Source organism: Scyliorhinus torazame, chromosome 15 (genome assembly GCF_047496885.1).
Source record: "Scyliorhinus torazame isolate Kashiwa2021f chromosome 15, sScyTor2.1, whole genome shotgun sequence".
NCBI classification, from domain to species: domain Eukaryota; kingdom Metazoa; phylum Chordata; class Chondrichthyes; order Carcharhiniformes; family Scyliorhinidae; genus Scyliorhinus; species Scyliorhinus torazame.
The window spans coordinates 161,251,397-161,278,471 of record NC_092721.1 but is presented as its reverse complement, the minus strand read 5'-3'; the positions used below and the strand labels follow the sequence as shown (position 1 = coordinate 161,278,471).

Here is a 27,075-nt window from a genome sequence, read left to right as displayed (position 1 = left end):
ATACACCCTGACTCACTCTGTAGATGTTCATCAGTGGAAAGAGGCGGAGTGTGAGTGCGTCATGCCTTTTATAGTGAGATACCATCCCTGAGTGTCCTGCCTGCTCATTGGTCATGTCCTGTTCTCTGTGTTCATTAGCTGCCTGTCTGTGCCTGTCTGTATCTCATTATCTACATGTCTGCATATCATGACAACCATAAGACGTAGGAGCAGAAGTAGGCGATTCAGCTCACAGAGTCTGCTCTACCATTCAATGGTGATAATTCTCAACACCACTTTCTCTCCTTATCCCCATAACCCTTGATTCCTTTACTGATTAAAATCTTGTCTATCTCAGCCTTGAACATACTTAACAACCCAGCCTCAACAGCTCTTTCCGATAAAGAATTCCACAGATTCATTACTCTGAGAATAAATTCCTCCTCATCTGTCTTAAATGGGCAAGCCCTTGCTTTGAGATTATGCACTCTGGCCCTAGACTCTCCAATAAGGGGAAACAACCTCTCAGCATCTATCCTTCAAGCCGCCTGAGAATCCTATATGTCTCAATAAGGTTTCTTCTCATTAGCCTAAACTCCAATGAGTACAGGTCCAACCTCTCCACATAAGAAAATACCTCCATACCCAGAATCAACCTAGTGAACCTTCTTTGGGCTGCCTCCAGTGCTGGTATATCTGGAGCAAAATTGTTTACACTATTCCAGGTGAGGTCTAATTAGTGTATTGTATACTTTTAGCAGTACTCCCTATTTTGATACTTCATTCCTTTTGAAATAAAGACCAACATTCCATTTGCCTTCCCTATTTACCTGCAGACCTTGCATGGTAGCTTGTGATTTTTGCATGAATGCCTCCAAATCCCTCTGTGTTGCAGCTTTTTGCAGTCTTTCTCCATTTAAATAATATTCAGCTCCTTTATTCTTCCTAAGGAAGTGCATAACTACACATTTTCCTACACTATATTCCATCTGCCAAGCTTTTGCCAACTCACTTAGCTTATCTATATCCCTCTGTGGACTCTTTTCTGTCATCCTCTTGCCTTCCCACCTATTTTTATGTTATGCACAAACTTGGCAACAGTACAGTCAGCTCCCTCGTTCAAGTCATTAATATATATTGTGAATAATTGTGGCCCCAGCACCGCAGTCCTTTTATCCCAACTCTTTCTGTCTTCTATCACAGTTAGCCAATCTTCTATCCATTGCTAATATACTACCCCCAACACCATGGACTCTTAGCTTATTAAGTGTGGTACTTTATCAAACACTTTTTTGAAATCCAAGTGTACTACATCTACTGGGTCCCCTTGATCTATCCTGCTCATTAGCACCTCAAAGAATTCTAACACATTTAGTAAGGTATGATTTCCCCTTCATTAAGCCATACTGGTTTGATTATATTTCTAAATACTCTTCTATTACATCCTTTATAATGAACTCAACATTTTCCAAATGACAGATGTTGAACTAACTGGCCTATAGTTACCTGTTTTTGGTCTCCCTCCCTTTTTGAATAAGGGTCTTACATTGGCAGTTTTCCAATCCTCTGAGACTTTTCAAAAAGTTAATGATTCTTGGAAGATTACCACTAGTGAATGCACTATCTCTGTAGCTGCTTCTTTAAAATCCAGAGTTCATCCACCGAATAAATCCCAACTCGCTATCTATCATTACAACTGGGGAATCGACAAAGATCAATTCAATGCCAAAGAACAGAAAAAGAGGATGAAATGACACCCAGGTGCTCGAACAACCTCCAATTCAACAATAGTGAGAACAAGATACGGAACGGCGAGAAGTCCTCTGAACTGGTGAACCTATGGAGACATTGGGGGGTGGGGGAGGGGGCGGGGAGAGGTGGGATAGTAGTAAGGATGTAAATATATGGGGTAACTGGGATAACTTGTAGTTATGTTGGATAAAGAGAGGGGGAGGTGAGTATAAGGGTCTGTTACATAATGAGTTAACTTGGATTGAGTACATTTCTGCCCTCACAGCGATGTGAGAGGGTGCGCAGAGGTGGACAGAACCGAGTGTAGAGGCAAACATGGAGGCAACTTTTAGTTTTGCCTTTCACTCGACCTATTTACATAGTTTCTAGTTGTTCAAAATACTTACTGTTGAGCAACCTAAAGCTACGAATACCTTTAGGCCTACCGAATTATGCCCAGCACCATAAAACATACTTGAAATAAGTTTCTGATCAACTGTTTAATGGGTTGAAAGTCCAGCTTCTTGCTAATTAGGCAACAGTGATAAAGTGCATCAGAGTGACCAAACAGGTGGATGAGGGTAAAGCAGTTGATGTGGTGTATATGGATTTCAGTAAAGCGTTTGATAAGGTTCCCCACGGTAGGCTACTGCAGAAAATACAGAAGCATGTGATTCAGGGAGATTTAGCAGTTTGGATCAGAAATTGGCTAGCTGGAAGAAGACAAAGGGTGGTGGTTGATGGGAAGTGTTCAGACTGGAGTCCAGTTACTAGTGGTGTACCACAAGGATCTGTTTTGGGGCCACTGCTTTTTGTCATTTTTATAAATGACCTGGAGGACGGCGTAGAAGGATGGGTGAGTAAATTTGCAGATGACACTAAAGTCGGTGGTGTTGTGGACAGTGCGGAAGGATGTTACAAGTCACAGAGGGACATAGATAAACTGCAGTGCTGGGCTGAGAGGTGGCAAATGGAGTTTAATGCAGAAAAGTGTGAGGTGATTCATTTTGGAAGGAATAACAGGAAGACAGAGTACTGGGCTAATGGTAAGATTCTTGGCAGTGTGGATGAGCAGAGAGATCTCGGTGTCCATGTACATAGATACCTGAAAGTTGCCACTCAGGTTGAGAGGGTTGTTAAGAAGGTGTACTGTGTGTTAGCTATTATTGGTAGAGGGATTGAGTTTCATAGCCATGAGGTCATGTTGCAGCTGTACAGAACTCTGGTGCGGCCGCATTTGGAGTATTGTGTGCAATTCTGGTCGCCGCATTATAGGAAGGATGTGGAAGCATTGGAAAGGGTGCAGAGGAGATTTACCAGAATGTTTCCTGGTATGGAGGGACGATCTTATGAGGAAAGGCTGAGGGACTTGAGGCTGTTTTCCTTAGAGAGAAGAAGGTTAAGAGGTGACTTAATTGAGGTATACAAGATGATCAGAGGATTGGATAGGGTGGACAGTGAGAACCTTTTTCCTCGGATGGTGATGTCTAGCACGAGGGGACATAGCTTTAAATTGAGGGGAGATAGATATAGGACAGATGTCAGAGGTAGGTTCTTTACTCAGAGAATAGTAAGGGCGTGGAATGCCCTGCCTGCAACAGTAGTGGACTCACCAACACTAAGGGCATTCAAATGGTAATTGGATAGACATATGGACGATAAGGGAATAGTGTAGATGGGCTTTAGAATGGTTTCATAGGTCGGCGCAACATCGAGGGCCGAAGGGCCTGTACTGCGCTGTAATGTTCTATGTTCTATGAGTATAAGGTTAGCAGCAGAATTGTCTGTTCCAGTAAGTGCTGACGCCGGGATTGAATTGGTGGTATTCTACAACAGCAAAATTGGCGACGTTCCCAGACCAATTCATAGACCATTAATGCGCTAGCACCGGGGCCATGTAACATGATCAATTCTAATAAAAAAGTGTCTGAATCGCCAGAGGACGGATTGACACTCAAGAGGCTGACAATCTGCAGCCATCTATGCACCAAGCTCTGTGAGATTCCAAACAGGTCCCCACTCGGTGCCTGGAAGGACCCCGTTGGGTAAAGGTTCAGGATGACCGCCATCGTAACAGCCACCGGGATCGGGTATCCTCCCCCATCCTCTCACGGTGCCAGGTGCACCATGATCTGGCACTGTCTCCTTGCTCAGCCGGAGTCTACGACGGCATGCCCGAACCAGCAGGTCCTCAAATGACAGGCGCTGTCGGTATACACCAGGATTCATGTGGAGCCTTCCCTTGCACCTCCTCCTCCTCTGCCTGTTGGGCGACCGGCTTTCCATACTCACAGGTTGCCTCCTGTTCCTTTGGGGCAGGCTCCGCCACTGCAGGGTCGCTCTCGTGCAGCTCCAGCTCGTATAGCCTCAGTGCATCCACCAGGACTTCGGCGACCAGGATGAAGGGCACCATTCCTGGTTGAATACTGAAGTCCATTGTCACCTTTCCTGCTGCCAGATGTATTGTTGGCTGCTGCTACTCATGCCAGCAGTACGCTCTACGGCCCCATCTGGCACCCTCCTGCAGAGGCCACTGTGGCCGCTGCCTTTTGTGGGCCGTTTGCTGCCCTGCCGATGGTCGGCAGCTGGTTGTGGGGGGTGCGGAGGATGGGGGCAACATTCAGCTGTTGGCACTCTGCACGACCAGGGGTCACAGTGGGCAGTCAGTGGGGTGTGTAACAAGATGGCTGCCTTGCAGACCGCGGCAATGGCAGTCCGTGCCTGAGCGCCCCAGTCCCTTGGGGATCACCCCAACCTCATGTCCAACCCCTGGTCACCTCTTGCAGCCACCCGCCCTCCCCAATTCTCCGCCTTTCCCGATTCCGGAGTTGGCCGACGGAGAATCCCGCCCTACATTTTTCACTTGCCAGTCAGTTCACTTCAGAAATTAAAAGCACACAAGAAAGGATAGATAAGCAGATACAGAAGCCTTATTGACAGCCAAGGTAGGGCAGCTTACTAAGTGAGCCGGTTACCAGCAACCATTGCCGAATTAGCATGAATAGTGAACTCTATGTTTAATAGCTCAGAAAGCCAGCTAATTAAATTAGAACCAGAAATCGGTGACTTTTCCCCATCCCTCATGAATCCAATACCCACAATATTCCTGTGCAGACGAGGATCACTATCAACAGATACTCTAATTTTGATAATAAGATTAACTCACACCGCATTTCTTTGTGCTAACAAATGTTGGCAGTTTCGGAAAATAATCTAAGGTAGGAAAATCTTTGAGCAGCAGTGCTGTTGTGACTCATGACATTTTGGCAACAACTATGACAACAACAGAATCTAAGAAAACTCACAAACCAATACATCTGGTGCACTTAGAAAACAAATAATTTAAATTGGCTCTAAGAGCAGGCCAGGAGCTGGATTGACAGAACAGTGTATTTCCTTCAGACCTGATGGTTAAAAACTTCATCAAGAGGAAAGATATTAGAGGGGGAGATATTTACCTTGCATGTTGTTAGTCAGAATAGTATACTTTAAGTCTATTAAAGTATCCTGAGTGGAGGACAATGTGAGAAATGAAAATTTAGTCAGAATAAAACAATATTAACTAATAAATTCAAACATAATGGGGACAATACTATGCAATCCAAAATGAAAGTGTAGCTACATCAGCGAGACAATCTCAGCCATTGATTCAAGGAGAGTTTGATCTAATTTTTGTACCATATTGGTTTAGAACTTTTTTTAAAAAAAACTACAGAAAGTGCTTAAAGAAAAAAATAAAACTGATTCCCATTTCATGGAATGATTTATTAGCAACCGAATTGGGAAATAGCTAAAATGACAAGACAGCTCTATTGCAATTTTTATAATTTACCAGAAGAGGGTGACAATGAACTGTCCATGACATAGTCTTCAGTTCGTAAACGTTTCTTACACAGTCAGCTGAACTGTATCAAACCATCTTAGGGATCAAGTTACTGCGCTCCATTGCAAATTATGTCACTGCCCATTACTCAATTGTCAGTATTAAAGAATTTATACATGGGAATTGAGCCTAACAGAGGCAATACAAAGGGCTTTCGAAAGACCACAGGAACACACTTTACAATTGAATTTGAACATTCACGTTTATAGAAAACCTCTGCCGATTTATTTAAATTAGATTTACGAATGAACAAACAGTACCTTGGAATGAGCTATTGAGAGAGTGTCTACCCAAACACGCCAGCCTCCCCATTCATACTTAATTGCATGATACAGGAGAATGCGGAAAATGTTGTACACCATCTCTGTGATTTTCTGTTCATCTGAACATTTTGGATTTATGTAACCAAGGGAGAACATCCAGTCTTGCCAAACAGAACACTGCAAGAGACACCTAAAAAGAACACACACAGTAGAAACGTGCATATATAGAATAGATTTCAACTCATGTACTGTTAGTTTCATCATCAACATCCATATCTCCTACGAGAAAATAAATTGTTAAACCTGCAGGAACATTCCTTGGTCATGCACATAAAGTTCAACTATGGTTGCTTCTAGATACATATTATGTATATATCTTGGGAGAAACACACCTTTCAGTTAGGATTTAATTTTAGAAAATATTAGAAAAGTGTTTTGTAAAATAGAAATGAGAGCATTAATTTTTGTAATCATTCCACATCAAGAAATTGATGTAAAAGTGTTTATTTTGAAAGAGGTGCTGTTTAAAGTTGGGATAATACCAGAATGGAGGGAAGATGTGACATCAGCACCTGTATTTGCAAATATCATGCATGCAGCAGGGGAGCTTGGCAAGGTGAAAGATATGGACAAACTACAGGACTTCAGCTGTTTTGAGAGGTGTGTGGACAACCAACAGATGCAGGTTAATGTAGCTAAGTATAAAACCATGCAGTTAACCACACAGCTATGGGATAATCAATAGATTATTAAGCAGAACGATTATATGGTTAATGGTAAAATATGTTCAAAAGTAAATCAGGAAAAAAAAGATCTGTATTATAATAAAACCTTAGTCATTGGTTACTGCCTTTTGTGGGGGCCACGAAGAGTCCAACATGTCTTTGTGAGTCAAATGAAACTTAACTTTATTTACACTTATATTTACACAGCACTAGTACTTTGCTACTGGTCTTCTCTCTTGTTGGTACCTAACTGTCCGACACTATTTGTACAACAGAAAAGGTTAATAATTGCCCTGCCCCCTTATTGAGGAAGCTCAAATTTCCCAAGATCCATGGGTAACCAATTGTCCCTACCCAATAGGATCTGTGCTGGTTACAACACTGCCAAAAATGAAAATGGTGCTAGGTACTATAATGTAAATTGAAGGAGGCACAATTTAATTTATGGTATGCCGATTAGCTGCACCTAAAGTATATGGTTTTGGACTTAATACAAGATGTAGTGAACTGAGCTGGAAAGGTTTTGTTTTTCGTTATTTACAACACAGAAGGAGGCCATGTGGCCCAGCGTGTCTGCACTGGCTCCCAAAAGAGCTACCTAGCCCATCCCATTCCCCAGCCCTATCTCCGTAGCCCTTTCACTTTCAAATATGTGTCCAGGGGCAAAATTCTCCGGAAACGGCGTGATGTCCGCCGACTGGCGCCCAAAACGGCGCAAATCAGACGGGCATCGCGCCGCCCCAAAGGTGCGGAATGCTCCGCATCTTTGGGGGCCGAGCCCCAACCTTAAGGGGCTAGGTCGGCGTCGGGCGAATTTCCGCCCCGCCAGCTGGCGGAAAAGGCTTTTGGTGCTTTTGTAAGGGCCCCAAAGAATCCAGCACGAGTTTTAAGGATACAAAATAATAAAGTTTATTTACTATAACAACATATACATAGCAGTAGCAGTAACTTCCCTTGCTACCTTCTCCTTCCTCCTGGTTCCTGGACTGGCCAGCTTATTTATAGTAGGAGTTTCTCCGCCCCCCTCATTGGGGAAGTTCATACTCCCATAGGATTGTGGGATAATCATTAGTCCCCAGCCAACCGTCAGTAGGCAGGTTATAACATCCCTCCCCCCCAAAGTCCAAGGAATCCACCGTAGGCCCTGGCGAAGGGAGGCGTCAAACTCGTTTGGCCGCAGGCCGGATGCCATTTGCACGCGGCGCTGGATCAGGCGGCGTATAACGAGACGGAGACCGGCGCTTCCGTGATGAACGGCGCGGTTGTCCATCCACGGCCTGTGGACCCGAGGATTCCCCCTCTGATTCATCCTGTGTCTCCATCTCGGAGTCAGAGTCTGCTGCCTCCGTCATGTCAGCGTCTCTGTCCCCATTCGGTCCCGTCATGACCTGCGCAGGTTTTGAGTGAGGCACCAGTGGAAGATTTGGAGGACTACCTTCCCTTGTTTCTCGTCTTTGCCGCTGTTGAACTGAGCTCCGGGGGCGGGGAATCTTTTGCGGGGATGATCTTCTGGACCGGACGTGGTCTACATGTTTTCGCTGGAGACGACCCTGGGCTTGCACTTGGTACGATATAGGGCCCGTTTGGCGAAAGATTACCCCAGGAACCCATTGGGCACCACCAGCAAAATTCCGCACGAATACTGGGTCACCGGGCACAAACTGCCGAATCGGACGATGCCGAGACAATCCCGGTCCCTGCCGTTCTTGTGTGCGGCGTACTTTTGCGCCAATGTCCGGGAAGACCATACTAAGGCGGGTGCGAAGTCTCCGGCCCATTAGGAGTTCTGCGGGAGCTACCCCAGTCACTGTATGGGGGGTGGTCCTGTACGTAAACAAAAACCGAGCCAGTCTCGTGTCCATTGATCCGGAAGACTGCTTCTTTAGGCCTCTTTTGAATGTTTGCACTGCACGCTCTGCCAACCCATTTGAAGCCGGGTGGTAAGGGGCAGTGCGGATATGGCGGATGCCGTTCACCTTTGTAAACCTAGCAAACTCCTCACTCGTGAATGGAGTGCCATTATCCGTGACCAGCACCTCGGGGAGGCCATGCGTGCTAAATGATAAACGCATTTTTTCAATTGTTGCGCAGGACGTTGTCCCCTGCATCTTATGCACCTCCAGCCATTTGGACTGGGCGTCAATTAGTAGAAGGAACATGGATCCCTGAAAAGGGCCTGCGAAATCTGCATGTAAGCGTGCCCAAGGCCGCCCTGGCCATTCCCAGTGATGTAGGGGCGCGGCCGGCGGAAGCTTCTGATGCTCCTGGCAAATGGAGCAGTTTTGGGCCACCTTCTCAATGTCGGTGTCGAGGCCTGGCCACCAGACATAACTCCGGGCCAACATTTTCATCTTGGTCACGCCCGGATGCCCATTGTGCAAGTCTGATAACATCAGCTCCTGGCCTTTTTCCGGGACAACCACACGCGTCCCCCACAAGAGGATGCCGTCTTCCACGCTGAACTCTGACAGCTTGGAGGAAAATGCCCGTAACTCGCCTGGGAGCTGTCTATGCTGCCCGCCATACAGGACTATGTGCCGAACCTTTGACAGGACTGGCTCCGTCTGGGTCCACTCACGGATCTGTGATGCCGTGACAGGCAAGGTGTCCATAAAGTTTCGGGTTGCGACCACCTCACCGGTCGTGGGGGTCGACATGGGGCCGGTCGATAAAGGCAATCGGCTCAGTGCGTCGGCATTTGCTATCTGCGTACCTGGTTTGTGCTCCAGAGAATACTCATATGCAGCAAGCAACAAAGCCCAGCGCTGGATCCGTGCAGAAGCAATGGGCGGTATCGGCTTATCCTCTCTGAAGAGTCCCAGCAGGGGCTTATGATCAGTCACGATAGTGAAATGGCGGCCGTACACATACTGGTGGAAGCGTTTCACCGCGAAAACCACTGCCAGGCCCTCCTTCTCGATCTGCGCGTACTTCTTCTCCGCTGCAGTCAATGTGCGGGAGGCGAAAGCTATCGGTCGCTCGGCCCCGTTCTCCATCTTGTGGGACAGGACAGCCCCAATACCATACGGGGATGCATCACATGTGACGAGCAAAGGCTTTCCCGGATCATAGTGGGTTAGTAACCCAGACGACGACAATTGTTGCTTTACCCGCCGGAAAGCGGTTTCTTGCGGCTGACCCCAAACCCAGGTGTGATTTTTCTTTAGCAGCAGGTGTAAGGGGGCCAGCGTAGTTGCCAGATTGGGGAGGAACTTCCCGTAATAGTTTACGAGACCGAGAAAAGAACGAAGATGCGAAGTGTCAGTCGGGGTGGGGGCATGTTGAATTGCACGCACCTTCTCTGCGACGGGGTGCAGACCCTCGCAGTCCACCCGATAACCTAGGTAGACTACTTCTTTTGCCTGAAATACGCACTTTGTGTGACGTAAACGGACTCCAGCCTCCGAAAGGCGTTGAAGGACAGCCTCCAGATTTTCCAAATGCTCTTGCTCCGACGTCCCTGTAATCAACACATCATCTAGGTAGACAGCCACACGTGGTAAACCTCTCAAAATGCCCTCCATAACACGTTGAAAAATTGCGCAGGCAGAGGATACTCCAAAGGGCAACCGTGTATATTCATACAGGCCCCGGTGTGTGTTAATTGTTACATATGGTCGGGAGGCAGGGTCCAGCTCCAACTGCAGGTAGGCGTGACTCATATCTAATTTTGTGAATGAGAGTCCGCCTGCAAGTTTCGCGTAGAGATCCTCTATGCGAGGCATTGGGTATCGGTCGAGTCGGGAAACTGTATTCACTGTAAGTTTATAGTCGCCACACAAGCGAACTGTGGCATCTGGCTTCATTACTGGCACAATTGGTGCTGCCCAGTCAGCAAAATGGACAGGCCTGATAATACCCAAACTCTCCAAACGAGTGAGCTCCCCTTCTACCTTCTCGAGCAAAGCGTAAGGCACTGGACGCGCCCGGAAATAGCGCGGTGTGGCTCCTGGTTCAACTTGGATACGGGCTACGGCCCCTTTTATTTTCCCCAGACCAGGCTGGAATACCTCTGGGTATCGTCCTAGCACCTCAGTCAACCCTCCAGAAACTGTTTGGAGGATGTGCTGCCATTGCAACCGCAAATGGCGCAACCAGTCCCGACCCAACAGGCTGGGCCCATGGCCACGCACTACGATAAGTGGGAAACGCCCCTCCTGGCGTCCATAGACAACAGGGGTCATTGTAGTTCCTGCAATGTCCAGTGGTTCCCCCGTGTAGGTGGCCAACCTGGCCTGTGAGTCAGTTAGTGTAAGGGTCTGTATACCCTGCTTGATGCGGTCGAATGTCCTCTGGGCGATCACGGAGACTGCTGCGCCAGTATCCAACTCCATCTCCAGCGGGTGGCCATTGACCCGTACTGTCACCTTAATGGGGGCCACACGGGGAGCTGCCACACAATGCAGCTGCAGGCAGTCGTCCTCCGTCTCCACGTCCTCAGGAGTGGTGGCCGCAGGTTCATCCACATGGAAGGTACGGCCTCTGGGCTGGTCCCAGTTACGGCCCCTGGGCTGGTCCCAGTTTCGGTCGGAACGACGGCGCCTCTGGCGTCCCCAGGACCGCCGTCCGCGACGGGGTCGGCGCCTACAAGTCTGACACGGACATGGCTCCTCATCCATTGGCTCTGGAGAAGGCTCCCTTCGGGGAGGAATGTCCGATGGCCACTGGCGTCGGTCTGGTCGTTGCCTCGCCCAAGGTACCGCAGGAGTGCGGGGGGACGTTTTTGGGCGGAAAGGGTTTCGCCCCAAGGCATGCACTTCCATTCCCTGTAGCTCCTGTACTCCTCGCTCTGCGCTCTCTCGGGACAAGACTATTTGTATTGCCTGTTGAAAAGTCAATGTTGGCTCCGCTAACAACTTTCTCTGGGTGGCCGCATTGTTAATACCGCAAACCAAACGGTCGCGTAACATTTCTGACAAGGTCTCACCATAGTCACAGTATTCCGCAATCCCGCGTAGCCTGGATAAAAAATCGGCAAGGGATTCTCCAGGGGTCCTCTCAGCGGTATTAAACCGGTAACGCTGGACTATCGTGGACGGGGTTGGGTTAAAGTGTTGCCCCACTATATTCACAAGTTCGTCAAACGTTTTGGTGTCCGGCGCAGCTGGGTACGTAAGGCTCCTAATCACCCCAAACGTATGCGGTCCGCAGGCGGTGAGCAATGTGACCACCTGGCGCTCGTTTTCAGTGATATTGTTTGCCCGGAAATAGTAACGCATCCGTTGCGTGTGCTGGTTCCAGCTTTCCAGCGCAGCATCAAAAACATCCAAACGTCCGTACAGAGGCATGGTATAATAGAAAACAACTTCCAACCTGTATCCAACAAAAATCCAGGGAGGTGGCTTCAGCAGTGTAGACAGCTATTCACTTTTACCTTCGTCGCCAGTTTTGTAAGGGCCCCGAAGAATCCAGCACGAGTTTTAAGGATACAAAATAATAAAGTTTATTTACTATAACAACATATACATAGCAGTAGCAGTAACTTCCCTTGCTACCTTCTCCTTCCTCCTGGTTCCTGGACTGGCCAGCTTATTTATAGTAGGAGTTTCTCCGCCCCCCTCATTGGGGAAGTTCATACTCCCATAGGATTGTGGGATAATCATTAGTCCCCAGCCAACCGTCAGTAGGCAGGTTATAACAGGTGCCCTGCCAGCTGGCGCGGAAATGACATCTCCGGGCGGCGCATGCGCGGGAGCGTCAGCGGCCGCTGACGGCATTCCCGTGCATGCGCAGTGGAGGGAGTCTCTTCTGCCTCCGCCATTGTGGAGACCGTGGCGGAGGCGGAAGGGAAAGAGTGCCCCCACGGCACAGGCCCGCCCGCGGATCGGTGGGCCCCGATCGCGGGCCAGGCCACCGTGGGGGCACCCCCTGGGGCCAGATCGCCCCGCACCCCCCCCCCAGGACCCCGGAGCCCGCCCGCGCCGCCTTGTCCCGCCGGTAAGGTAGGTGGTTTAATTTACACCGGCGGGACAGGCATTTCAGCGGCGGGACTTCAGCCCATCCGGGCCGGAGAATCACGCAGGGGGACCTGCCAACCGTCGCGACGCGATTCCCGCCCCCGCCGAATATCCGGTGCCGGTGACTTCGGCAACTGGCGGGGGCGGGATTCACGCCAGCCCCCGGCGATTCTCCGACCTGGCGGGCGGTCGGAGAATCTCGCCCCATCTCTTTTTTGAAAACTCCAATGGAATTCACCTTCAGCACTCTCCCAAATAATTCCAAACCCAAATAACTCTCTGACTAAAGAAGATTCTCCTCATCTCACTCCCAGGTTGCAGAAAAAAACACTTGAATGATTAAGGGACAACAAGCAATCTGTCTAAAACTAGATTGCCAGAACTAGGAGTCTTCTTGTAGAGAAAAATAAGGGGAATATGATTTAGGTATTAAATTTCCTAACTGAAAATGAAATGCTGTAACCAAAATGTCAGGCGTTGACAGGAATCTGTGTTCCCAAAGTCTTGTTAAATTTAGTGAATTATTTTTCAAAATTTTATTTTTATTCAGTATTAGATATGCATAGAGTTACGTGCAAGTTGACACAGAAACAGGCCATTCAATACAACCAGTCATGTGGGTGTTTAAACTCCACCTGAGCAAATAATTCTTAGTGCATGTAGAGGTCCAGGGAGTGAAAGGAAAAAATTTAAAAAATGAAAGAGATTTTCTTTAAATGTAGTTCATTAAATATGGAGAAGCAGAAAGCCTGGGAAAAAGGTACTGAACAGTTCCAAAGTTTATTTTCAACAAGACAAATTTAAGAGAACATTTACAGAGTCCAAAGATGAGCAGGTTAGGTGCATTTGCCAAACTAAATTGCCCTTTAAGTGTCCAGGTTAGGTTACGGGGATGGGGCGGGGTGGGTGGAGGAGTGCTCATGGTAGGGTGCTCTTTCGGAGGGTGGGTGCAGATTCGATGGACCGAATGGCTTCCTTCTGCACTCTAAAGATTCTATGGTTCTATGAAATATATAATCGAACAAGCTCGGCTAAATTGATCTGCCATGCAAGTATGATAGTTCTTGAAATACAGATAATATACGTAAAAAAAATAAAAAGGCATATATATATATATCAGTCCCTGTTGGTTGTGTTAACATACCTTCTGTTTTCCCGACTGTTACTGAATAATTTTATCATATCCGATAAAAATAGACGTCTAACTTCCATCAGCTCATTGCTTGGTGTAGAATTTTTCAACAAAGTGGCAACCACCTTGAGGATCACTAAAAAAAGACGCAGTAAATTACACATCAAATTATATACGGATATAAGTAAGCTAGGAGTGATTTGCACATACAGGGTAAATCAGGTAGGCCATGGGCAAGCGTCACCTCACATAAAAACACAATGGCCGGGATTCTCCGAGTCCACGCCGGGTCGGAGAATCGCCGGGGGCGCAGGAAATTCAAATCACACTGCTCCAACGCCGGGCCACCGATTATCCGGCAACCGGAGAATCAGCGGCAATCGCGGTCGCCGCAGTGCCAGTCAGGGGCCGCTGAAATAGGCCCCGCGGCAATTCTCCGCGGGCGACCGGCCGGACTCCCACCGGAGTGGTTTACATCTGGTACCACCCGGCGGAAGCCCGGACCCGCGGCCATAGTGGTGGTCCTGGTGGGTGCGGGGAGAATCTGATTCCGGGTGGGGCCTCAGCGGTGTCCAGGCCCGCAATCGGGGACCACCGATCGGCGGGCCATCGCGATCTGGGGGGGACCTACCTTACTCCGTGCGGGCCCGCTGTGTGGCTCCGTCAAGTCAGCGGCGCTTGCGCCGAAGTGGGCCGCCCGCCGGCAGCCAGAGCTGTGGGACGCACGCCGGGGCCCTGTTGTCCAGACCGCACGGCCGCGCATGCGCACGGCGGCCACAGGCGAGAATCACTCTGGACTTTTTCCTCGAAAGTCCGGGGTGATTCTCCATTTCCAGCGGGCTAGCAGGGCCCCGCCGGCAGTCAGAGCTGTGGGACGCACGGCGGGGCCACGCTAGCCCCCTGGAAAACGTAGAATCACCCCAGACGTTCGAGGAAAAAGTCCAGAGTGATTCTCGCCCATTTTCCGGCGGGCGTGGGGACTTAGTCTCCAAAAGGGAGAATCCCAGCCAATTAGTTCTGGACTATTTTAGGTCCAATATACTTTAAATTTGATTAGTGCGATGAGTGATTGGGAAGGTGGGACACGTGGTCGGATAACTGCTACGTGAAAACAGCCAACAACACAATGAGCAGAAGTGCATCTAATAATATTGAAAAATACTCCAGAAGAGCAGGCGCCTTCAACTAGGGGGCCCAGATTTTCATAGTGGAGGATATCATTCAACGAGTGGTTGATGAGAGCCCAGGCGTTACTCAGCAGGAATGGAGTGAGGTGGCAAAGCACATAAACAAAACAAGAATTGTCCCCAGGACCTGGTTGCACCTCAACAGGAAAAGGTTTAATGACTTCACCAGGATTGCCAAGGTACGATTTCCCCATGACATTTCTTGTACTCTCCACACAGTTCTGCATGACCCCACTTATGATCCGGTATTATAAATCTTTTCTTTCCCTACTTTTCCCCCTCTTCAGAGCAACATGGAACAATTCACTGCACTTATTGTCACAAGTAGGCTTCAATGAAGTTACTGTGAAAAGCCCCTCGTCGCCACATTCCGGCGCCTGTCCTGGGAGGCCGATACAGGATTTGAACCGGCGCTACTGCCTTGTTCTGCATTACAAGCCAGCTATTTGGCCCACTATGCTAAACCAGCTCCTCTGCTTCTATTCTCACAACTAAGTTCCATGTGGCCATGCTTACTGCTTCTTTCTGTCATTATCCACACTATGAAAACTGTCTCAGATGTCTTGAAAATCTTCCATCAGGATAATTTTCCAACAGCAGAATCTGAGACACAATAGGCAGGAAGCTACCAGATCAGAGATCATTACCAGTCTTGTACACAATAAAAAACAATGAAAAAGGAAGCCATCACCATCACTGGCAGAGAGACGACACACAAAGTGGGACATAGCCAAACATAACAGAGTATTTGGGCATTTTGTTGGTGACGCATTGCATTGTAACTTTATCTGCGACTGCTTACCCTCATCACTATATGATATGCATGTACCTCTCCCCTTTCCTAAAGTCTTGGCATTACACTGAAGGGGGAAATTTCCATGAATACATCGTCCCTTACTCTTGTAATTTTAAATAGCAGCACAGCAATTAAATCCTCGTGTAGTATAGATAATGAGCTACGCAGGTTTATACAGGGTGATTCACTTGAGCACAAATGAACGGGACAGCTGTGTGAACAACCCAGGAAAAAGCTCAGAGTGGAGAGAAAGAGCAAGAAAACAGTGAGGCATAAAATAGCACGGGAGAGAGCCTGAGTTCACTGCGAAAGGGCAGGAAGAAGCAAGATAATAGTGGGGCATAGAACAGCACAGGAGAGAGAAAGGGTTCACCCCAAATACAATAGAACAGGTAAAGAAAGGTTGCTTTTGTGTGCTAACCCTTAATTGTGATTGCTAAACTTTTTTCCAGTTGCGGTCCACTTTGTACCATCGCCCTCAATTTGAGATGATTGGATGGTCTAAGTCAGGGTTTTTTAAAGTATGGGTCGCAACCTGCGGGTGGGTCACAGGTCGTTGTCAGGAGGTTCACGGAGTGATCGGTCGAGGCAGTCCGCGGTAGACATGACCGCAGGAGAAGTGTCAAACAGCATCTACCAGCTTTTAAATTGAGAATGCCAGCTGCGACAGGCTTTTAAATGCAAACGATGCAGTCTTCCGGTCATAAGCAGCAGCAGCGAGTAGGTCACACGCCCAGCAGTACAATTGACATCAAGCGGCCTGTACGTCTGTGCTTTCGGCGTAAAATCACGGAAAAGAGTTTATTCCATTTTCTAGCTGGGAGCAAGCAAGTCAAGGGGGCTGTGAAGATGGATTGAGTTGTTGGAAAAGACGGCCAGAGACACAAACGAGCAGTGTGCCTCCCAGTCAGGAACTCACAACTGAATCTGCTGGAGAGAGCTGCGCTGGAGAGTCCATGACAGGACAAAGCAGTGCAAATATTAGCTCTGTACAGAGCTCCAGGGCATCTGCTGAAGAACCAACAAAACCAAAATATTAATCAGGAATAAAGCAGTGTAAAAAATGCCTTCTTGAAGTATGGTTTTGATAATTGTGCCACTGCAAATCAGGATGCAAAGCCCACGTGTGTTGTATGCAGGGAGGTTCTGGCAAATGAGAGTTTAAAACTCAAAACTTGAAAGGCATTTGAAGGCTATGCATGGCGACAAGTCTCTTGATTTTTTTCAAAGGATGCGTGAGAACTTAAATCATCAGCTGAAGTTCTTAGCAGAAATATAATATTTAGTGACAAAGGACAATTAGCCTCTTACATGGTAGCTTACCGTGTAGCTAAAGATAAAATGCCCCACGTTGTAGCAGAGAGATTAATTCTCCTTGCAGCATTAGATATGGCTCGTATGGTCCTAAATAAGAGGTCCACTGAAAAAATGAAATGCATTCCACTTAGTGATACACTGCGGTTCACTGAATTTGCGATATTGCTGAGAATTTAGACGTCCAGTTTATTTCTCGTTTAAAGTCAGCACAGGATTTCTCAATAGAACTGGATGAAAATACAGATGTTTCAGATTGTGCAACCTTGCTAGTTTACATTACGCATGTTAGGCATTGGGGTGGATTCTCCGCCTCGCGGCAGCACTTTTCTGCCTCGACCCGCCGGCAGGATTCACCATTACGCATGCCAGTCAATGGGGTTTCCCATTGTGAGGCAGCCCCACTCCATCGGGAAACCCCGGTCTTGGCAAAATGGAGAATCCTGCCCATTGAATTTGTTGAGGATTTGCTGACATTATCAACTAGCACGACTGGCGCACAGATTTATGAAGCATTGAGTAGTTGTGATTGGAAAGTATGGGCTCGCCTGGGTTCATTGCAGATGAATCACAAGCGATAGGACAGCCAACATGACCAGAAAAAACAGTGGAGCAATAATAAGGATTAAGGAAGCAGCTGGTCAGGACATAGTTTGGAATCATTGCTTTATTCACGTTGAGGCATTGGCATCAATAGGAATTCCATCCGATCTTGAAGTGGTTTGAAAGGAATTGTGAAAGTTGTGAATTTCATTAAACGCAACGCACTCAATACCAGTCTTTTCGAGAGTCTGTGTTCCGATATGCGGGCCGAGCACACACATTTATTGTTCCACAAAGAGGTATGTAGGCTGTCAAGGGTCGGGTGCTTGGCACTCGCAGCAGGAAACATCCTTTCCACGTTCACCTTATCAAGACCATTCAGGTCTTATATCACCCCTCACTATTCTAAATTCCACTGGATACAAGCCCAGTCTGTCCAACTTATCTTCATAAGTCAATCTTTGCATTCCAGGTATCAATCTAGTAAACCACCTCTGAACCGCCTCCAGCGCATTTACATGCTTCCTTAAATAAGGAGACCAAAACTGCACAGAGCTCGAGATGTGGTCTCACCAAAGTCCTCATCAACTGAAGCATAAAGGGGTAGCATTCTATTTGCTTTCTTTATTACTTATTGTACCCAATTATTAGCCTTTTGTGGTTATGCACTAGAACACCAGATACCTCTGCACTTCGGAATTCTGCAGTCGTTCTCTGCTTAAGTAATACTCTGCTTTTTATTCTTCCTGCCAAAGTGAACAGCTTCACATTGGCCCACATTATACTCCACCTTCTCAATTATTGCCCACCCACTCAATCTGTCTCTGCAAACATATGTCTTCTTCAAAACTTACTTTCCTATCTATCTTTGTGTTGACTGCAAACTTAGCTACCATGCCTTCGCTCCCCTCATCTAAGTAATTCATGTAAATTGTAAAACGTTGAGAGGCCCAAGCACAGGCTTCTGCAGGAATCCACTCGTCCTGCCCATCAGACAAAAATCCATTTATACCTACTCCACTTTCTGTCAGCCAGCCAGCCAACCTTCTATCTTGGATAATATGTTACCTGCTGCACCATGAGCTTTTAATTTCCACAAAAACCTTTCTGTGGCAACTTATTAAATGCCTTCTGGAAATCCAAGTGCTGTACACCCACAGGTTCTCCTACATCCACAGCACATTATTCCTACAGAGAACTAATAAATTAGTTCAACATGGTTTTGTTCTATTAGGAAAACAAAGGGTGTTTTAGGAGATTTTTATTTGTATTGGTAAACATTATAAATAAGGTACAGTTTTAAATGGGTTCAATATAATGTTTCTGTGGAAAGAAGGGTAAAAGCTATAGTTAGATTCATGCTGGAAAAGGGGTTTGTATGAGTGGGGGTTCGTTTCAATTCCAACTGTCCTGCTGTGTGCTTAGAAGTGGTTATGCATGAAGAGTAAATAAAAGGCAGAAGCATGTGACCATTGCTTAGCAACTGGGGGCCTCTTAAGGGAGAAAGGTTTTTGAATTAAATTTTTAGCTGAATTTGTTTGCAGTTCAAGATAAGATACCAAGGCGTGAACATCTTGCAGATCTGATAGGAGCTGAACAGGACAGGGGAGCTGCAAAAATGCAGACTTCCCAAGAAAGATACAGAACAGATAACCAGGGAATCAGGACAGAATGAATGGCTATAAATGACTGAAGTTATGAGAACAGAGATCAATTTTTCAAAGACGAATTCAAGGGAGAAGCAGACAAAGTGCTGTGAGTGAATGAGGCAGCTGCAGTAACTCAAGTTAAAGTGGGAAAGCAGTCTTCAGAGGTGAATCAAAAATTTGATGCCATTTTAATGAAATTTCAGAATCAAAAGCAATTTTGAACAGCGTGGACAGCTGTCAAGACAAAGAAATACAATGGGGGGGGGAGTTGTAAAACCTGGATACTGGATTAATTGTTAAAAGTGTGGTGAAAGCTTTGTTTGAAAGAGTAATTTGGAAAACCTGGACTGGACTTTGAAACTCTCATGCGACAATCACCTGAGGATTTTGAGGAGAACTCCACAGATATTCACTTGGGTTCAGAGGGGAGAGTGTATTTAACCACAGCCAATCTGTTTGCTTAAAGGGACTTTATGTTAGTGAAACCATTTTACTTTAAAATGTACCTTGTAATCCATTTAATTCTTCAAATCTGTGCATGTTTGTTAAACTAAGGAAGGAGTAAGGGGGTATTGCAGCATAATCCAACACTTCATGCTAATTAGCAGTCCTGTGATATAGACCGTGAATCTCCAGCCGCGTTGCACTCAAGCGAGAGCACAACGTGGCCGTAGAATGGCAGGAGAGGCCTGCAGTGGCCTCCTGACAGGTTCCGCACCCCGCGGGATTCACCAAAGTCACTTAGGAAACCCTGAGGAGAATTCAGAATGTCCAATTCACTTAACAAGCACATCTTTCAGGACTTGTGGGAGGAAACCCAACCAGACACAGGGAGAACGTACAGACTCCACATAGACAGTGACCTAAGACGGGAATCGAACCCGGGACCCTGGCGCTGTGAAGCAACAATGCTAACCGTTGTGCTACCCCTATTTGTGAACCAGATTTTTTTAATGACAATCGACAAAGGCTTCATGGTGATCATTAGGCTTTTAATTCCAGATTTGTATTGATTAAATTAAAATTCTACCATCTGCGATGTGGGATTTAAATCTGAATCTGCAGAGCATTACCCTGAGTATCTGGATTACTAGTCAAGGGACAATATAAAAAAGGAAGAATGCACAGGGTTAGAAGGAGGTGGGGAAGTGGCACGAGGTGAATTGATCATTCGCAGGTCCGGTGCAGACACAATGGGCCAAATAGCCTCTTCTGCGTTGTAACAATTCTGTGATACTGTGGATGCTGGAGATGACAGAATTTTCTGACAGAGATTTCCTGAATGTATTTGATTGAATGAATTTCTACAACATGGCAGAGCACATAGTGAAGCCCCCTACCAATGAATATGCATTTCTAATTCATGGCATGAACATGTCAGTTATCCATGAAGCATAGTCACCTTAATAGACACTGCTGTTGGGCCTTCACTGTGGGAATCTGTGGCACCAATAATATCCTTCTGCGAGCTTTATATTCACTGTCACTGGAGCAGCATCCTGGAAATCCTTCCCTAACAGCGATATAGATGTACCTACACCTCAAGGACTGCTGCGGTTCAAGGCAACTGACCACCACCTTCTGAAGGGCAACTAGGGATGGGCAATAAATGCTGGCCTAACCAGTGACACCCACATCCTGTAAATTAATTTTTCTTAAAGGTACACCTTCCAGGATTTTTGGCTTAGAGCTATACAAATGCATATTGTTATTATAGCAATGATTGCTCACTGCGTAAATTGCAGAATTAGGTTAATAAGGGAAGAGAATTGGTAATTATATAACCTATCAAGTGCTACAATTTAATAATTTGAGCAGTATCTTATGAGCAATACCTCCAAAGGTGAAATACAAAGCAATCACTGAGGAACAATGTAACCACATAGAGAAACATTTTGATCTTTTGCTTGTATGCAACTCAATGTGAAATAATACAAAAATAATTAATATTGCAGCAAAAAAACACAAAAGGTAACACATCTTTCATGTGATAGTGCACTAAGGGATTACAATAGATAATGTTAGCAAACTGAAAGCCCCTTAGTTAAGGAAAGGTAAATAGGGAATTGGTTGCATTTTTTAAGCATTTAAATCATAATAGGTTGTAATGTTATTATATAAGTCAGTTGTCAGGCTCCAGTTGGAATATATCTGTCCAGTGTCTGATGTGGCTCAGTGGTAACATCCTCACTTGTGAGTTATGAAGGTTGTGGGTTGAAATTGCACTCCAGACCTGTGCACATAATCCAAGCTGGCAATGCAGTGAAGTCTGTTCTCTGAGGTGGGTGTGAAGATCCCATGGAACTATTCAAAGAAGAAAAAGGGAGTTCTCCCTGGTGTTCTGGTCATTACTTAATCTACCAAACAAACAATCCGATCCCTTATGTAACTGTTGCTTATGGGAACTTACAGTGCACAAACTGGCTGCCACATTTCCGACACTGCAAGAGGTTGTAAAAGGTAATGAAATATATTGGGCGGGATTCTCGTCCCACCAAACACGTTTTCTGGTGCGGCGCGCTCCCACCAGCAGCAGGATTCTCCATTCGGCAGCCAGCCAATGAGGTTTCCCATTGTAGGCCCCCACATGCCGTCGGGAAATCCGCAGGCGTGAACGCTCTGTCGGTGAAACGGAGGATCCCGCCGACGGAGAATCCAGATTTCTCATAGATAAAAACAGGAACAATATTATTCACCTTCTAAATTTTTGGAAATCTAAATTATGAAGAGAGGTTAAGGAAGTGAACTCTTTCCACTTACTCCCAGATAACTCTGGAAGTCAATAGGGTGGTACGTCCTGGGGAGCTTAGGAATATTTTGTCCTCCTAATTTGCATCCTTTTAAACGGCAGCAGGGAATTCTCTGGGATTCTCTTTTGGATGACACCGGAGTCGGGAAATGCGGTTGGGTGGAGAATCGGCTCCCACACCGAAATTCTGCCGGTTCCAAGCCAAATCGAATTCTCCGTCGCCTTGACATTGGTGTCAAGGCATTCCAGAATGTACGTACAGTAAACGGTGTTGACATATAATTAGTGAGCCTGATCCGGTATTCTCCGGGGCCTCTGCAATTCTCCGCCTTCAAGGGGCCGAATTCCCGATGGCAAAGGTCACTTCTGCTTTTAAAAATCGTGAAATCGGAGTCGTGGCTGATGAGAGAGAAAGAGGATGTAGGATATGGAGAGGCGTGACCGTGGGCAGCTAGGCCGGACACTGGGTTCTGCCAGGCACCGAGTGGGGGCCTGTCCAGGATCTCACAGAGCATCTGCACCATCACAGAGGCCCTCTATTTCCAGTTGGCACAACACATCCATTTCAATGCGGACCGAGCCAACCAGTGTAGCCATCTGGGATGGCCACTTACAACAAGAAATATGGACGTGCGCAAAGCCGAAAGGGAAATATGGACAATGTAAGATTCAGGCAGGCACAGAGCCTGCATGTATATTCGTGAGAAGAGAATCCAGACAGCATCGAAACCCCCAGCCGATTAGCATTTTAATGACCCATCTCCGTAAGACAAAGGATTGTTATTCAGGTAACCGATACAATTCCAGACACCTCGGCGCCACTCCCTTTACTCAGGAAGCATAAACAGCAAGGTCAATGACCGCTTAGGACATGCCCAGCCATCAAGGCACCCGCCCCTTTATTGGCTCAGGTCGAAGGCAGTGATCGTGAACAGCCCAATTAATTGGGTCCAAACCTAAGGGCCGCCCAAAAGCGCGCGAAATCCCCCAAGGATAAAGAGAGACACTGCCATGTGTTCGATCTTTTTTGGACCTGGCGCTCCGCCAACATCCATCTCCAATCGCAGCACCACGACCAGAAGCAAGTCCAAGTTCAATGCTCGCTACCAGACTGATGAGCCTAGCTGAACAGCAGTTACTTCTCCAGACCCAGCAGATCCAGATCCGAACAAAGGCCACTGTTCCTCTGACCTAAGCCGGGTGCCTGGAGTTAAGTACAGGTTGTCATAGCTGTTAGGTGTAGTTTAGCTCGTAGTGTTTATGTTGCATGTATAAGTTAATCTTGTGTGTAAATAAAGTATTATTGAACTTGAATTAACTGGTTGTTGGTTCTTTGATCGACATCCTGTTGAACCTTGCGGTGGTATCATTTGATACCTGGCGACTCTGAAAGCGATATATCAATATCTAGATAAAGAAGGGCAACCTTATTGACTGCCATATTTATAGCGAGTAAATAAGGCAACACCAGGATGCCAGGGCCTGCAGATGAGAGGCAGCCCTACACAAACCAAAAGGGTATCCACTCGATGTACGTGCAGATGATATGTGACAATCAGCTGTCCATCATGCACGTCTGCACCCGATACCTGGGCAGTGCGCATGACGCCTTCATCCTGGCACACTCGACGAAACCCGGTCTCTTCAAGACCCCCCCCCCTGCTGGCTGGGGGGTTGGCTTCTGGGTAACAGGAGATTATCCGCTGCAGTTGTGGCTGATGGTACCAATCCGAGGGCCACAGACTGACACGGACACTCGCTACAATGACGCCCATGAAATATGGGCTCTCAAGCGCATCTGGATAGCCTATGTCCTTCACAACTTCATGCAGCAGAAGGGTGGCATGCTGGAGGAGAAGGAAGAATGCCAGGCCGCGTCCGACCAGGAGGATGCAGGGGAGGGCGAGGATGAACAGGCCATGTGGCCCAGGCAGGCACGGGAGGCTGTACGACATCTGCGCCAGGCCAACGCGCACAGGATGCTCTGATCACCTCCAGGTTCACCGACTCGTCACTGGGTGGCGGCGTGAATCCTGCCCCTGCCGAATTCTCCAGCGTCGGGGTTTTGGCGGGGGCGGGAATCGCGCTGCGCCGGTCGGGGGCCGTTGGCAGCGGCCCCCCCCGGCGATTCTCCGGCTCGCGATGGGCCGAGTGGCAGCCCGTTTTAGGCCGTTCCTGCCGGCGTAAATCACAACAGGTCCTTACCGGCGGGACCTGGCTTCACTGGCGGACTGCAGAGTCCTCGTGGGGGGGGGGGGGGGGGAGGGATCTGGCCCTGGAGGTTGCCCCACGGTGGCCTGGCCCGCGATTCGCGGGCAGGCCTATGCCGTTGGGGCACTCTTTCTCTCTGCAACGGCCACTGTTAACCTCCGCCATGGCCGGTGCAGAGAAGAACCCCCCTGCGCATGAGTTGGGATGACGCCAGCACACTCTGGCGCTCCAGCGCATGTGCCAACTCGCGCCGGCCAGCGGAGGCCCTTCGGCGCCGGTTGGCGTGGCGCCAAGCCCTTCCACGCCGGCTGGTGGGCCGCCAAAAACTCCGGCACCGGCCTAGCCCCTGAAGGTGCGGAGGATTCCGGACCTTCGGGGCAGCCCGACGCCAGCGTGGTCCATGCCACTCCTCGGCACCGGAGTGGCCCGCCCCGCCGGTGCGTGGAGAATCCCGCCCATGATGTTAGGTGAATTGGACTTTCTGAATTCTCCCTCAGTGTACCCGAACACTGCACCGGAATGTGGCGACTGGGGAATTTTCACATTAGCTTCATTGCAGTGTTAATGTAGGCCTAATTGTGACACTAATAAAGATTATGATTATTACATATAAGTGCCCTAGCCCCTGTCACTATACTGTGTCCTGCAACCATGCCAATTTCACTCGTGTCTTTAAGTTTCAGGTCTTACAAGCCCTAACGCTATGCCTAGCTGGATCCCCAGATGGTAAATCAGGAATGAAGGCGACCTGCTGTGATTCACGCCCTTTTACCTGGGTCCCCATTGGTGTTCCATCTTCTGGGGCATCAGGGCCAGGATGGGCCAGGCTGCTGCTCGGGCGTCCCAGGTGGTATGGTGCTGCCCTTTTCTGCCGGCTGCCCACCAGATGCGACAGGAACAGGAGGGGGGGTAGGGAGAGTCCGAGGTGCTGCAGTGTTCCGCCACCTCCCCGGAGCGAGTCACCAGCATGGGCCCCATCACCTCCTCCTTCCCCTTTCAGGGTGTCCGATGGCCCCCGGTCTACTGGGGATGTGAGTGGAGCTATCCCCTGAGGCACACCCGCACAAGGTGCTGGCAGTCCTGGAGGTCCGCTCTGGTCTCGAACAGGGTCTGCGTGCTCGTGGGCATGGAGCACAGGGAGTGGACCATCTCCGTCTGGGACTGCGTCCCAGTGACTGCACCATCTCCCTCTGGGACTGGGCCACCTCCCTCTATGTCTGCGCCACATCGGCCAGCACCTGGGCAATGCCTCCGACGTTCCCAGCCATGGCCTGCTGTGACTGGGCCATGCTGATGAGCGCCTGTGGGAGGGCTGCCCTGTCCTGGGCCTTGGCCAACACCTTCACAGAATGCCCCAGGCCTTGGACATAGCAAAAACCATCACCTCAAATGCCTCCACCACGGACGCCGCACATGCGGTGCTGGCCTAGGTGGCACACATTGTCGGCACCACCTCCTGCTCCTGAACGCGGTTGGACTCCTCCAACTGCATCTGCAGATGCTGGATGCTCGCCGACAGCCCCTCATGTAGTCCCTGGCCCTGCGACTGCATATCCACTATAGATGGGACTGACATTCCAGAAGCCAAAAACCCATCTGGGCGACAGTTGGGACCTGGGGTCAGCTGGTCCTCAGACTGTCCGCCTCCTCGGGAGTTCCTACCTCCACCTACTGTACCAGAGCAGCCGTGTGGTGCGCACCAGAGGGTGTCCCAGGAGCCTCTTCACTAAAGTGTCTCTGGAATGGTGGAGGGTGTTGGAGACAGCTGTGATGGGAAATCAGTGGGCTCCGGTGTCTTGGGTCACAGGCATAATATTGCTCCCGTCCATGTCGGTATCCTCGACGCTGCTTGGATCACAGGGGGGCTCTAGTTGTGGCACTGTCAGGGGGCGGGGACAACAGCAGGTCCTGCAAGACACAAGACAACTCACATGATTAGACCGCAGGCTGGAGGGGAGTGGGGGTGGTGGGGGTGACAGTGATGCAGGGGTGAGGGTGGCGTGGAGGTGAGGGTGTGTGGGGATGAGGATTGGGGTGAGAGTGGGGCTGTGGGTGGGGTGAGAGTGGTGGGGATAGTTTTGGGGGAGAGGGGTTGACACAGGTGTCATGGGGAACCGCAACTCAGTGGGGTCTCACTTCCTCGCTGACCTCCACCCGGCAACTTCCCTTTTCTCAGGGCCGCCAACCACGTCCAGGGGCCGCTGCACTGCCACGGTGAGGGCCAAAAGCTCCGGCGGTCCCCCTCCAGTTTTCCCCACACCCGGCGGTTTTGGGCAACCTTCTCCTGCGGGGTGGGATGGGAGACAGACAACGACAGTGTTGGATAATCTGACGCATGCAGCCCAGGGGCTGGATGGATGGTGGCCTCAGTGGCCAGGGCACCCGGCCATGGCAGCCGGTATGTGTGCCGGCATGTGGTGCAGGGTGGTGGTTCAGCCACCCTTCTGGTGGGGCGGGGGGGGGGTTATGGTTGTGTGGGATGGGGGTTGGTACCAGGGGCACAGTGTTGCGTACTCACCCTGGCCACCCCGAGGAGGTCATGCAATTTTTTCCTGAACCACAGGCTAGTCTGGATGGTGTTACTGGTGGCGCTGACCACCTCTGCTACCCACGCCCAGGCACGCCAAACAGCGCCGGCTGGCAGTCTCCTTCCTGGGCCGGGGTACAGGGTGTCCAGGAGGGTCTCCAGCTTGGCATCTGTGAAGCATGGTGCTGTTCTCCTCGCTGCCATCTTGTTGGCTAGGAGTGAAATGTGTATATGCGGCTGCAGCCTATCAGCCTCCTGAGTGTCAATTGTGAATCCGCCACCATTTGTCATTGGGATCGATTGTGTCCCACGTGGCGCCAGTGCTAGCCTCTTGACAGTCGTTGAATCGGTCCAGGAGTGGCACTAGTTTTGCTGTTGTGGAAGTCCACAAATCCTGCCTCAGCATTAACATTTAGTCTCAGGAATGGA

At 48.7% G+C, this 27,075-nt stretch overlaps 1 protein-coding gene across 1 annotated transcript in view; it reads right to left on the bottom strand.

The window, feature by feature from the left end:
• Positions 1 to 27,075, bottom strand: part of LOC140391333 (neurobeachin-like) — a 382,107-nt gene that overhangs the window by 13,876 nt on the left and 341,156 nt on the right. The window contains exons 21-22 of the mRNA XM_072475916.1: positions 13,683 to 13,806; positions 5,854 to 6,046 (exon numbers count right to left, since the gene is read on the bottom strand). Coding sequence (XP_072332017.1) covers positions 5,854 to 6,046; positions 13,683 to 13,806 — 317 coding nt within the window. The remainder of the gene's footprint in view (positions 1 to 5,853; positions 6,047 to 13,682; positions 13,807 to 27,075) is intronic.